The sequence below is a fragment of the Strongylocentrotus purpuratus genome, unplaced genomic scaffold (assembly GCF_000002235.5).
Source record: "Strongylocentrotus purpuratus isolate Spur 01 unplaced genomic scaffold, Spur_5.0 spur5_scaffold_11, whole genome shotgun sequence".
Classification (NCBI taxonomy): domain Eukaryota; kingdom Metazoa; phylum Echinodermata; class Echinoidea; order Camarodonta; family Strongylocentrotidae; genus Strongylocentrotus; species Strongylocentrotus purpuratus.
In genome coordinates, this window is record NW_022145596.1 from 33,142,116 (window position 1) to 33,156,063 (window position 13,948).

At 37.0% G+C, this 13,948-nt stretch overlaps 1 protein-coding gene across 1 annotated transcript; it reads right to left on the minus strand.

Moving 5' to 3' along the window:
- Positions 1-1,440: 1,440 nt before the first annotated feature.
- Positions 1,441-11,486, minus strand: LOC105440970 (ephrin type-B receptor 4-like). The gene is made up of 7 exons (XM_030981219.1): positions 11,345-11,486; positions 9,666-9,736; positions 8,842-9,073; positions 5,525-5,763; positions 4,672-4,741; positions 3,349-3,460; positions 1,441-2,932 (listed from the first exon to the last, which is right to left on the minus strand). Exons 3-7 carry the CDS (start codon positions 8,978-8,980, stop codon positions 2,698-2,700), a joined length of 795 nt encoding a protein of 264 aa, XP_030837079.1. The 5' UTR covers positions 8,981-9,073; positions 9,666-9,736; positions 11,345-11,486; the 3' UTR covers positions 1,441-2,697.
- Between the last annotated feature and the right edge of the window lie 2,462 nt (positions 11,487-13,948).

The following is a 13,948-nucleotide window of genomic DNA, read 5'->3' on the forward strand; positions in this document are numbered from 1 at the left end:
TTAGGTCATACATGAATCCCGTGACTTTTGCAAGCCAATCGCCTGTCTGATTATCAAGATATCTATGATTGGAATACGAAATTTCAGAATTCATTTTTCCAACGGTTTTTATAACACTACAGTCAATTTGGGATAATGAGTATGTTAAAACCGGTCACTCAAAGATTTTTACTTTTTTGAGGCATTTCATGATCATTTTTAAGCGCCTTTTTTTTTAGGTCTTCAATATTATACTATATCACCGACACTGGGGATACGTAGGGCCAGGCGCGTACACAGGGGGGGGGGGGGGGAAGGTTTAAACCCCTCCTTTAGTATTTTTTTGTGTGTAACCCCCCCCCCAAACCCCCAAAACCCCCCCTTTGTATTTTTTTAATTTTTAATTTTATTTTTTTTTTTAATTATAAAAAAAAATTAAAAAAAAAATTATTCCCATGACTGACCAAAACAGGTGACCTCCCTCCCCCCCAACGGAGCCAAACGGAGTCAAATTTTCAAATTTAGAGACCAAAAAAAAAGAAAAAGTGTTCCTCTTATCCCCCTCCTTCCCCCCAACCCCGCTTATTCAACAGCTGTCTGAGTCGTTGCGAAATTTTCGGCCCGATTTATAAATGTTAACCCCCCCCCCCCCCTTGAAAAAATCCTGCGTACGCGCCTGCGTAGGGCCATGCATCTCAGATCAAACATTGTTAAACGATGCCTTTAAAACAGTCGTAACTCCCTTATTATTGGCTGATTTGTATCAAACTTTCGCTATTCGTTTCTCTTATTTTACCGCGTCCATATTGAAGTTATTACAAGTGTTAAAGTGCCCCAAAAGACAGGCAAAGGGCGCTATGGCGGAAAACCCGTATAACTCTAAAGTAGCTCTTTTTTGCCCATGGCTTTTGATATTCAGGCAGTGCTGAGCTAATTTTTCATATCCTCCCTCTGTCAAATGTCGAATTTGGGGGGGGGGGGGGGTGGGGGTGGGGCAAAACCATGCATTCCAGCAAGGCGTCGAGTCCAATATCCAGGAGTCCTCCCCACTCCGTATTTACCATATAAAACTGCTTATTGATATTTTGTAGCAAGATGACACAAAAATAAACTTATATGATATATTATATAACATCTAAGTAGATCCTTGCCATTCGATTGGAGGATTTTTGGTCACCTGATATTCAACGGTTCCTGGTAGTTTAACAAACACGGGAACTTGAACCAGCAGAGGTGATGAGCTATGAACTCAGTCTGTTCCTATTAGGGGTTACGTTTCAGAGTCATGATTCAGAGGCAAAGCATTGGCCTCGTATCTGTGAGGCCCCAGGATCAAAGCCATGTCGATCACACACGCACACCCATACACACACCCCCACACGCACACACACACATCAAGCATGATTTTTTCCTCAACTCTGAAAACCGCCGACATACATAGGTCACATAGTCTTAATAGACTCCAGTTCTCAGAATTAGCTTTTAATTGCTTAATAATAAATTGCAAAATTACATCACAAATAATGTACTATAATGACATTATTCATATGCTGACAACTTGTTTCGTTTTAAGGTTCAATAATTGGAACAGAAAAAAAGTACAGTGCATATAATTCAGGCCTACACTTGACTAGCATTGTACGTATACGAAACTATAACTACCTCTTAGTTTACTAATATTATAGTACAGTGCATAATTATGTTCTTTCAGTCCTACACTTCCAATAATTGCATATACGATAAATCTATGAGGACTCCCTCACGGGGCAATCCATCCATGGTACCAAGTTCATTCGGTTGAAAGCAGAAAATAACAGAATGGCGAAGGTGTGAAATAAATCGGATCGGTAACAAGTAAGTTCTGGATGTTTTAAATATGAGATCACTAGGTCTATGCAAATAAATCTATTGATTGTAGTGTACACAAATATGATTAATTTCAGTTTTTCTCCCAAGTGCATTCTCCTTCGGGGCACTGATTAAAATATATTAGTGGATAATAGCATGTCCTCTAAAAAGAATAGACCCTCCTGAGTAATATATTTTAATAAAAGTTGGAAAAGTTGTCCGCCACTAAACAACAATGAATAACCTCCAATTCAGCCAATTTGGAGAACCCTTACCTATCTATAGATTTTATATTTCATTCAATACAGAGAACACAGAGAGCGAGAAATACATCAGGGCCCCGTCTTTGTAAGACGGGCCCTGTACTGAATAATATATATATTGTTACATAAGCTTACAACAAAATATTTTTACAAATGTACACGTCTAAAAGAAAGGAAAACAAGAGGTAAATGACATGACAAATAGAATGATTACACAACTTAAAGTGAACAACAACTAAAACATTTCCTCTACAACAGTAGTTAATAATTAAAAACTGGCACCTGTGCATTGTAAATGAAAGCCAATTTTAAGAACCTAGACATACATTTACCCTTTCCTTCCTTTATTTACAAGCGAGTGATGATCTAAAATCACATAACATATAAACTGTTTCTATAACATTTTGAAAATGCCTATTTAAGTTTCGTTATAATTATTGTAACCATTGATTAGTACCGTAAAAAACATGTATGCAAATGAATAAGTATGAGCATCAAGATGAATACATGTATTCCAAACTATGTGTACTGTATACCATGTTCATTATTGTTGATCCAGCATGTATCACCGCTGGCACCATACCCCTCAGCCATACTTGGGTTGAGTCTATATTTCTGCGTAAATGTCTCCCGGATCTGATGATATGACATCATGATAGGTAACGTGGCCAATGGGATCTTCATAGCTTTGAGGGTCGGCACAATTCTGGTAGTTTGATGTGTCTGCAGTAAGATCTTGGTATGTATTGGTGTCTGAGCCATCAAATGCAGGGTTCCCATGCTTGGAGGAGGTCTCATGTGCAGTATCGGCTGGTTCAGCGTTTAAATGTCTGTGTTTGATCCTGGAAGTGAGATTCAATTCAAAACAACGTTTATTTCCTTCGCCTTTGTAACATCATTGCATTTACATACACACACCCACATCCTCCACACATACACACACAGCTTCGATAAAATTGAAGTAGGAAGGTCCATGATAAGCTGCATGCGTGTGATTCTGGATGCCCCTTATCATACAAAATATTCAAACGCATTATAAACGATTCTTTGTAGATATAACAAAAAATGGCTTCTAGAATACGGAAAATCCTGCAATTACTTTATCCATTGTTGTTTTGTCTCACTTTAGATGGTCAATAATTTTATCTTTTTGAATGTCAAATTTACAACAACAACAAAAAATCTTTTTTTGTAACAATGTTACCAGACAGTGGCATTGAATTCACTTGGATTTTCTACTGTTGTTGAGTTAACTTACCTTCTATACATCACGACCACAGTTAATATTAGTATTATGATGATAATAACGAGGGGTACTATCACACCCCCTATCACAGCTCCTAGTGGTATCCTGGTACCATTATCATCACCTTTAGCACAAACAAAAATAAATATAAATGTAATTATGCTGTCATGACTTACGCAAACCATTTGTTGGTCTGTTTCACAAAGTTTTGTGTTGATTTTGTCTGGATTTTTTTAGGGTTCATAAATGACACTTTTTTATATTCTTTTCATGAAGTTTCACAAAAAGATGTAATCAATTGGTTTGGACTCATACATTCCATATCTGCTTATTTTAAATAGTCCATGATTAGTGCAGACTATTCAACTTTTCCAAAGGCACTCAGAAAATCAAACAGAGAACAAAGAATAATATTATTATGAAGATGTAAATAAAAATGGTATTAAAGCTACATATTTATGTTCATATTTTGGTATATATGACGGTTTAATACTAACTTTATTATGATAATTATGAAGCTCTTATTAAATAATGATAATGATAATAATAATAAACTATATTTGGAATGCACGTATTCCTCCTTAAATCGAATGCTCAAAGTCGCACTGCTGAGGAAAAAAAAAAGCATGTAAAAACATCTGCATTAAAACAAAACAACATACTAAAATGAAAGAACAATAAATGAAATGCCAATTCAATTTTACTTCTACATCCTTTAAAGATACTATGTCCCTTTTGCAGCCAACATCAAATTCTGTAGAACTTTGCAGGAATTATGAATATGTAATGTATGTCCTATCTGTGAAATGTAAACATTAGCAGTGTCCTAATATTTAAATTATGCAAGAAACCCCGTTTATTTGCTAGACTTCACTGTCAGAAATTATTGAGTGACTGATTGGCTTTTTCTTCTTCTTTGGTAATAAAATACATAAAATGAGCTGTAAAGGGTACATTAGCATTTGTCTACATCCAGAACCCACTTCTTGAAATTGCCAAAATTAAATTGATTGAATCTTTGTGCAGCACAAAACGTACGACCATTCGGTACAATGGTCTGAAAATCAGATTATTACTTACTGACTTGGTAGCACTTAAGTCGATTTGACAACTAATAGACGTTATTTTTCCCACTTAAAGACATTTTCAAGCCCCCCCCTTTTTTAGGGAAGTTCTAAATTAGTATTATCTTTAAAATGCCTTTAGAAATTAACCTTTTAATTTGTTTGTGATTCAAATGGGACATAGTACCTTTAAACAAATTACATTACCTACACAATGTTTTTAAGTAAGTCATTCATGGTAGAAGAAGTATCTTTCAATTCATGCTTTTACCTGAGAGGGTGGTCTTTGCACTCACTGGTTCGGACCAATTACTAGAACCAGCTTCATTGAAAGTACGGACCTGACAAACATAGAAATAAAAAAACGGATTCGCAGAAATAATGACAAAACAAACATCATAAACGCACAAAAAAATAATATTCTTCATTTATATTAAATCCAATTTATATATAATAAGATAACTGTTCATATACTCGAGAAAAAACATCTGCAATTTTAATCTAAAAAAAATATCTGCAATCATCATTAGTGTCCTCATTATATCAGTCACTATAAGCACTATGGGTGGTATTCTGGTAGCGCGTACTAAGTTAGCGCGCACTAAGTTAGTCCACGCTTTTATGGAGTGCCTGTTGTCAACTCATTTATCCTTTACAGATTATTTTAATCCTTCAATGAAAAGTCTCCAAAAATTAATTTTGCAATGAAATGGGAAGAAAAAGATAATATGAGTATGAACTGAATTTCCAAAAAGTCTTTGGTAGATTATCTTTGTCATGAATATTGAAGGAGGAAGATGAAACCTAGCATTCCATAAAAGTGTGAACTAAAATTCTTGTTTAGTCTGGACTTAGTCCCGGCTTAACTTATGAGAATACCACCCCATATGTTTAAATTCAATATCATGTCTATAATTGGCAAATGCTTTTTAGATCAATGGCACAAATATGAAAGAGATCACTTTGTGATTTCATCTAAATAAGTATATACTTTCTCCAACAGCGCTTAAGGTTAACAGCTCATTCTAAAATATTGTATATATGGAATGCTTGTACTAAAATATGAAGAGATCGAACGTTCCCTTAATCGTTGGGTCATAATGATTGATGTCAAAACTTCTTACCTGAACTGAATAGTTGATTTCACTGGCCAGGTTTACCACAGTATGTTCTCCATCAAATGCACTAGTCAATACTTCCTCCATCTTATAAGTGCCATCAACATCTGGATTAGTTCCCTTGTAGCGGATGATATACTTCTGGATGTTACCGTTGATGTTAGATGGTAGAGGGGTAGACCAGGATACAGTGAAGGAGCTTGTAGTACTCCGCGGTATAGCCACATTGATAGGAGTAGGTGCAACTGATTAGAAGAAAGTATTCATAAAAATATCACAGTGAAATATGGTAGACTTATAATATTCCAGAATATCCATTACCTATTCTTAGTATCGTCTTAACGTCTTATCTATTACCAGTGCAATTACAGCGACTAATTGTATACAAAGAAAAACAGAGTTTGAATTACAATGGATATTTATTGACATTAGGAAATAGTACTCTAATGCAGGCGCGGATCCAGGATTTCTTAGGGGGGGGGGGGGGCCCCAAATGTGAAATTATGCGAGCCAAATATTGGTACGTAATGGTGACCAGCAGTGACGTAATGCGGGGAGGGGGGGGGGTGCAGGGAGGGGCGAGTTCCCCCTCCCTCTTGACGTTTCATTGAATTATTAGAGAAAGAAGACGTTTCGTTATACCGTTTTCGAAAATAATCCTCGTCTAAATTCAGTTTTTCCCCGCCCGCGCAAAGCGCGGGAGCTTTTACGATTCATTAAACCATTAGAGAAAAAAGACGATTCGTCGTACAGTTCTCGACTCTAAATCCTCGTCTGAATTCAGGTTCCCTCCCCCCACCACTCCCGCGCAAAGCGCGGAAGCTTTTGCGATTCATTAAACCATTAGAGAAAAAAAACGATTCGTCGTACAGTTCTCGACTCTAAATCCTCGTCTGAATTCAGGCCCCCCCCCTCCCGCGCGAAGCTTTTAATTTTCATTAAAAGCATTAGAGAAACAAGACGATTCGTATTACCTTTCTCGACTCTGAATCCTAGTCTGAATTCAGTTTTTCCCGAAGCGCGGAATTTTTGACGTTTCATAAGATTATGAGAGAAAGAAGATGATTCGCTGTACCGTTCTCGACTCTTAATCCTTGTCTGAATTCAGTTCCCCCCTCCCCTCGTGCGCGAAGCGCGGAAGCTTTAACGTTTCATTAAATCATTAGAGAAACAAGACGATTCGCTGTAGAGTTCTCGACTCTTAATCCTCGTCTGAATTCAGGCTCCCTCCTTCCGCGCGAAGCGCGGAAGCTTTTAAGTTTCATTAAATCATTAGAGAAAGAAGACGATTCGTTGTACCGCTCTCGACTCTTAATCCTTCTCTAAATTCGTCCCCCCTCCCGCGCGAAGCGCGGAAGCTTTAAGTTTCATTTAAATCATTAGAGAAAGAAGACGATTCGTTGTACCGTTCTCGAAAAAAATTTCTCGTCTGAATTTAGTTTCCCCCCCCTCCCGCGCGAAGCGCGGAAGCTTTTAGGTTTTATTAAAATCATTAGAGAAAGAAGATGATCCGTTATAATGTTCTCGATAATAATCCTCGTCTGAATTCAGTTTTCCCCTACCGAGCAAAGCGCACAATTTTGGACGTTTCATAAGATTGTGAGAGAAAGAAGACGATTCGCTGTACCGTTCTCGACTCTTAATCCTTGTCTGAATTCAGTCCCTCCCCCTCCCCTCCTGCGCGAAGCGCGGAAGCTTTGACGTTTTATTAAATCATTAGAGAAAGAAGACGATGCGTTGTACCGTTCTCTACTCTTAATCCTTGTCTGAATTTCAAAGATGTTCTTTGTCTGCTCCTTTTTATTCCTACGCCCTCTTTCTTTTCTCTCCTCTCTTTTTTATTTTGACGGCAATTTTCGGGGACCGCCCCCACAGCCCCCCCCCCTGGCTACGCGCCTGCGGTCAGATAAACATATTTTGATTACTTGTCCGACCCCAGAAGCTCAGGGGCTATAAATTACGGTCAGATAAGCATTCAGGGGCCCGCCTTACGGCCCCTGGTGGGGTCGAGGCGGTGTAGCCCCCGGAGGCTTAGGAGTTTTAGACATTAAATTACCGTCAGATGAGCATCTAAGGGCCCGCCTTAGGGCCCTAGTTGGAATCCAGGGGCCAGCAGAGCCCCCGGAAGCTTGTGGGCTTTAGGCATTTAATCACGGTCAGATGAGCATATTTTGATGCCTCATTATTTTTTGACACTGGCAGTTAACTCTTTTTTCTTTCTTGCTCTCTTTCTTTTTTATTTTTCTTTAATATACCTTTTCAAAAAAAGTGGGGGGGGGGGGGGGGGGGCTCGAGGCTCTCGATCCCCGCCATTCCTCGGGCCCTGACATGTAGGAATCTCAAGAATTACATTTCTTGCCTGGCTGTAAATTTAGGAATTTGTCACATAAAAACGTATAATTTACTAAAAAGTGAGGAAAAATCTCTGAAAATTATGTCATTTCAGCATTATTTGTAATCTACCGTTATGGAATTAGAAATAAACCACGTTTAAATTTGATTTCCCACAAGCCCCCTAACCCCCTATCAGTTCGCCAGTATCTCCCCTTTTTCTTTTTTCTTTCCCTTTCCTTCCTTCTCTCTTATTTTTGTGATGGGGGAGGGGGGGGGGCAACAGCCTGGGAGGCAAGGCCCTTTCGGCCCCCCGATCTTTTTCTTCCCCCTTTTCTTTTCTTCTTTCTCTTCTCTCTTTCCCTTTCTCTCCTCTTTCCTTTCCCTTCTTTTCCTTTCTTCTCTCTCTCTCTCTTTTTTTTTTTTTTTTGCGGGGGGGGGGGGGGGGGCAAGGCACGCTCGCCCCCCCCCCCTGGATCCGCGCCTGCTCTAATGCCTCAAACAGTCATGTATACGACGTATATGATGCAGAAAGAAGTAGTTTATTATAAAAACACTTCTATTTATATTTTGTAAACATCATTGCTATTGAGGATCTGCGACTATATGTAATGCGTAAACATACTCGTCCATACTCCACTAACAATTTAACCCGACGCTGGATTTAAGAATCATTTGAAGTTGAGTTTAACACAGAAGTAATAGGCTGTGGTCTAATTCTAACAAAACTGTATTCCTCGATTTGGGTCAAATGAATTAATATAAATCGAACCATACAGTTTGCAGTCAAGCAGACAAAATGACACTCACTCTATCAAGATCAATTAGATTTGTAGATGCAGCTGAAAGTAAATTGTGAAATCAACACAAAAAGTCATGTTGGACGAAGGTTGTGACAAAGACATCGACAAGAATATTAACTATGTCGTTGAACAGGCAAAGCAACTACTCCACCACCCCCACCAATAGACACCCCCAAGATAAACACGAACCTTCTTCAAGTGTTTTGCCGATAATCTCACTGCTCCTGTCACTCTCCTCGTCTTCATTTGATGCAGTCATTTGAAAGGAATAGTCCTGATAGGTTTCCAACCCTCGTATAGTGATGGAGCTCGTATCATTTCGAACCATGAGAGAGTTTGAAGAAGTTGACCCAATGGCAGCATAGTAGACATTATAATGGGTCACTCCACTCCTGCATTCTGCTGATTCCGAGGGGAGGTGCTGAAACACAAGGTGAAAATACATGTTACATGCATCATAACCACATACAAAAAGAAGTTACTTTCACACTAATAAACAAACCTATGAGATGTTTTGATTTGATGTCCATAATTTCTCGCTTTAATAAGGATGCTGCAATTAATGTGATTGAGCTTTTTGCATATCTAACAACAATCTCTTGATTACAAACTATGCTTATACTTGCTTCCTTCTGTAGAATAAAATCAAAACTCCCTTTCATTATTACCAAAACAGCTCATACTTTCAACAAGCTAACAGTATTTGTTCTTCTCAAGACGTATTTCATGTCGTCAAACGTTGAGGTACGTAAAGAAACATCCAAAATGCCCAAGGTATGATAGTTAGTGATGTGGAGTATTTCTTACTTGGCATATTTCGAGGAAATTGTAGGTAAAATTGTGTGTAATCAAGGCTATACATGTATTTACCATCTTCATATCCTAATCATGTGGTTCTACCTTCATGTACAAAAAAGACTAATAATAGTTATGCATTTTGTGTTCAGGACGAGTCTTTACATCCAACTACATTTCACTAAGTGACCAAACACCTGTTCTTAAACAGTTCATACCTCCCATGTCACCTCTAGCTCTTTAGGGTTGATGGCTGCCACATATAGTCCAGTTGGAGAAGCACTGGGTTCTGAAATTAAAATTATATAGAAGATACTAAATGGCTTGGTCCTAGAGTAGATGAATTCATTAAATCGTTTCGTTTCGTCTATAAAACATACACATTTCCTTTGTTTTCTACAGTCAAACATGATATCAAAATATCATAAACTCCTATTGAAAGCATAGTAAGTTGGTTTACATTTAGTTTCTACCTGCAATTCATTCCTTAGTCTTACACCATGAAGCATGTCTTTATTCTTGTTAATGTAAATATACGAGGAGCATTTGTTAAGCTTTAGGAAGTGTATTTAAAATTAAATTTACTTAAAAGAAAATCCGGATTTAATTGGTCTGCAATTTTATACATTATACATACATACATGTTTTTTACGTCTCAAAACTGAGGTATCCATAATCAAATTTTCATACAAAAGTCAAGTTGAATATCTTTTTCCCGTCTCATTTTTGTTTTAAGTAATCTATTTTGTAAAATTTGCAATTTTTTTAATATTCTGTTTCTTCGAATTATGTCAAAGAACATCACAATAATCGAATTTACTTTTTACAATGTCTTATTCTTTTTAACCAAAAGAAATTCTTCACAGTACTTTTACACACATTTTATACTTTTGTATCCCAATCTAAAGAGTTATGCAAGTGTACCCCGAGATATTTACTTACAATTACCTCATTCAATTTTATGTTATCAATAAAAAGATCTAGATTTTCCCACAAATAAGGTCCTATATTTCTGACGTCATCCAGGGGGATTCTTGTTTTCGTATTCTCCGTAAACTTGAGAGGCGCATATTTTTCAATAATAACCATCAATTTTTCTTTCAAGGTATCATATGCATATTGATATCTTCACATTGTTGAATATCATCCCAATTAATCTGTACTACATCTACAATATAAGCATTTACATCAAATTGTTAAGATCATGCAATAATTTGTACCAATGACAACTATTTGTTTTGTATTACGTTTTTACCCATGTACAATATACCAGATATTTTCCACGCATACTTATAGGAAGACCTCAGATTTATCATTTTTCTCGTGTCTGTTTGTTATTATCAAGTCCTTTATAGAAGTTAAGATTATCTACAATTTCTGAAAGTTGGTTTGTTTGCCATGCACCTCATGGTAAAATCATACATTGCTAAAACAAGTACTTTTAATGTTGTTTAAATTAAATGTCAGCAAGTCGAACATGAAACCATCTTAGGCAAAACACAATAAAATATGCTATAAACATATTTGGGAAAATACATATTTTGTAGAAGAATATTTTTGTGTACATTTTTTAGAACGATAGAACAATTAAAAAGGAGCATGCATGAATTGAAAATACAATCATTTCTACGGGACAAATTTACTCATAAATTTAGGTAAGTTAAAGAGCCTTCAATCATTGGAAATTGCATAAATATCCCAAATTTACTATTAATGTAATACGTGTACTCTCTTGTAGATAGCTGTAAAAGCTGAACAAGTTTGAAAAATAAGCATCGTCAACATTTTTACTTTGCTAACCGTAACCCTAACCCAAATTATGACGAACCCCTGGCACGTCCAATTATTTTTCGTCTGAGTATAACCATAGAACTATTACGAACATGTTATAACTTACTTCCACAGCGAGTTGTTGTGGTGTTGCTAGGCGACAAAGGTCCCGTTCCACCTGTTCCTTTCCTCACTGCTGCTACACGAAACCTGTAATCGGTGTCGGGTTTCAGGTTAATAACGATGGCTAATGTTGTGAGTTGGTTTGGTCTCTGATCATGTACCCAGTCACCATTCCTCTTTACAAAGACATCATACCCTATCAGAGGAGGATCACCTATGTCATCTTCTTCAGACCATGTATTCCATCGAAGACCTACTGTCGTTGACGTGGTGCTCACTATCACTGGTGCTTTCTCTATGACTGGCAGAACTGAACAAAAAAAGAAAATAAACAAACATTTTGGAATCACCTGAACAGTCAATATCAGAGGCAATATGCGATTTCTACCTTCAAGTCAGTATCTGAAAACCCACACTTTGACATTTCGGGTGTAGTGCATGCATGGTGCTTACTTGAAGGTAAAGCGAATATTTCACAAAATTGATAAATTTACCATGTCAAATAACGTGGGACCTACGTGTCGTTACGTAACGTCACAAAATATTATTACGTGGCAGATATGCATGGATGGGAAGAATAGACACTCGGGCCCGAATTCACAAAGGAGGTTTATGTGCGTCATAAGACGCGTTTTCACGCGTTTCAGACCAAGGTTTGTCTGAACCTTGGTCTGAAACGCATCGAAACGAGTCATTTGACGCACATTGACCTAGGTTTGTCGACAAACCTCCTTTGTGAATTCGGACCAATATGTCTGCTTTCTAAGAATAGTTGTCTGATGTTATGTATATGCTTTCCGAGCTCAATTATTTTTTGAAACTATTCAAGCCTGGACATGTGCTTTGCAGCTTAGTTTATATGATTGTTTGATTATTGTTTGTGATTTCGTGAAAGGTCATAACATAACAACAATGCTGTTTTTGTTCCCTGTATCAATTATGCAAACATAAATGACTGAAAGTAACTTTTCATTTAAAATGAGAGAATCCAGGCTCTTTAGTTATCAGGTATCTCGCAGTACATAAGCTAAATTATATCATACTGTAAACTGATAATATCACGCAGTTTGCTCACGTACCATAAGTTGCGTTGGTAATAAGCGTACTTGGATAGTCTCTATAAATAGTACACTGGTATCCACCATATTCCTGCGGAGAAACACTATTAACATCAAAGGCAACAGCTCGTTCTGACCCTGAGACAGTGCTTGATCTCCTGGTGATTCCTTCCGTGTCATTGATGCTTCCAGTCTGTCTGTAAAGATCAACTGAGGATGCATCAGGAAGTGGGATACCCTCAACATAACATGTGAAGCTAGATGGTTGATATGGGTTTACTCTCATTGGAACCAGTCTTGATACTCCTGTCAAGAACAAAGTAAACATTAAATTATGTACATCGACACAGAGCAAACTGTAACCCAATGATTTTATTTAAAATCTGCTTGCCTCATGTACTATAGCGACAATACGTATGGCAAACAAATCCTACATGCACTTTTGTTAAACATTTACTATTCATATTCATTTGGTATTCATAAAGCAAAGAATAAATTTGATTATATTGGAAATAATATCCAATTACTAAAAATCGTGAAATTCCTGTCAAAAACAAAGCTAAAAAACAAAACATTTATTACAACTTTACACGTCGAAAACCCTAGAAGATAGTAATCCAGTCAATTTATGATATTATGATTAGTATCAAGAATTAAGCAAGAACAAAAATATACACTTACACATTTACATGCAGGTGTACCTACCTACACAAGGGAAAATCTTAATCTGATTTTTTGGTTCAAAATCTAATTGCTCAATGTATATCAATGCAATACTCCAGGCAAGCAAATCACAAATGCACATTCAAAAACCACTCTCTGTTATTAATCATGATGTCTAGCCACTTGAGAAAACGCTTTATAAAACGATTAACAATAACGGATAATTATCTGCAGAATTTTGTCAGATTTACACTAAAGTTCCAATCACTGCGTGTATAAGCTTGGAGAAACCTCATCAAATATTTATGGGACATTTTTACAGAAGAAACAGTAAAATGGAGTGTTTGCAAATCTGTTTGAACATTTTCAAGTCTCCGTAACAAAACAAAATAATAATCACAATGATAATGGATATTTATGTAGCGTCCGTATCCGCAAGGTACTGATGCTCATGGAGCTCTACAAATAAATTTGCTTAAACTAAACTTGATAAAACTCCTTGTTCTACAATGTTCTGGAACAAGATTGTGAATAACATATAAGGTTGTTTTTAATGTAAACCTTGTTAAGCTGACCAATTAAAAAGACAAACCAGAACACTTATTTTGGGTATAATTACTTTGACAGTATGGTCCAATCCAGCTATCAAGGCATTGTCCCTTGCAAAGACCCCTCTCCTTCTCACAAGCCTCTGGAGCACAATGACATTGCTGAAGACAATCCAGACCAAAGGTACCCCCTTCACACTCTGAAATATGATAAAACAAAAGGGTAAGGTCTCATAATAGAAACATATGGTAGATGAGAGTACGTTAAAAACAATTTTAACCAGTTGAATACAAAGCCCTATCTTACTTGTGCTGGAGTGTAAATAAAGCATCTTCCAT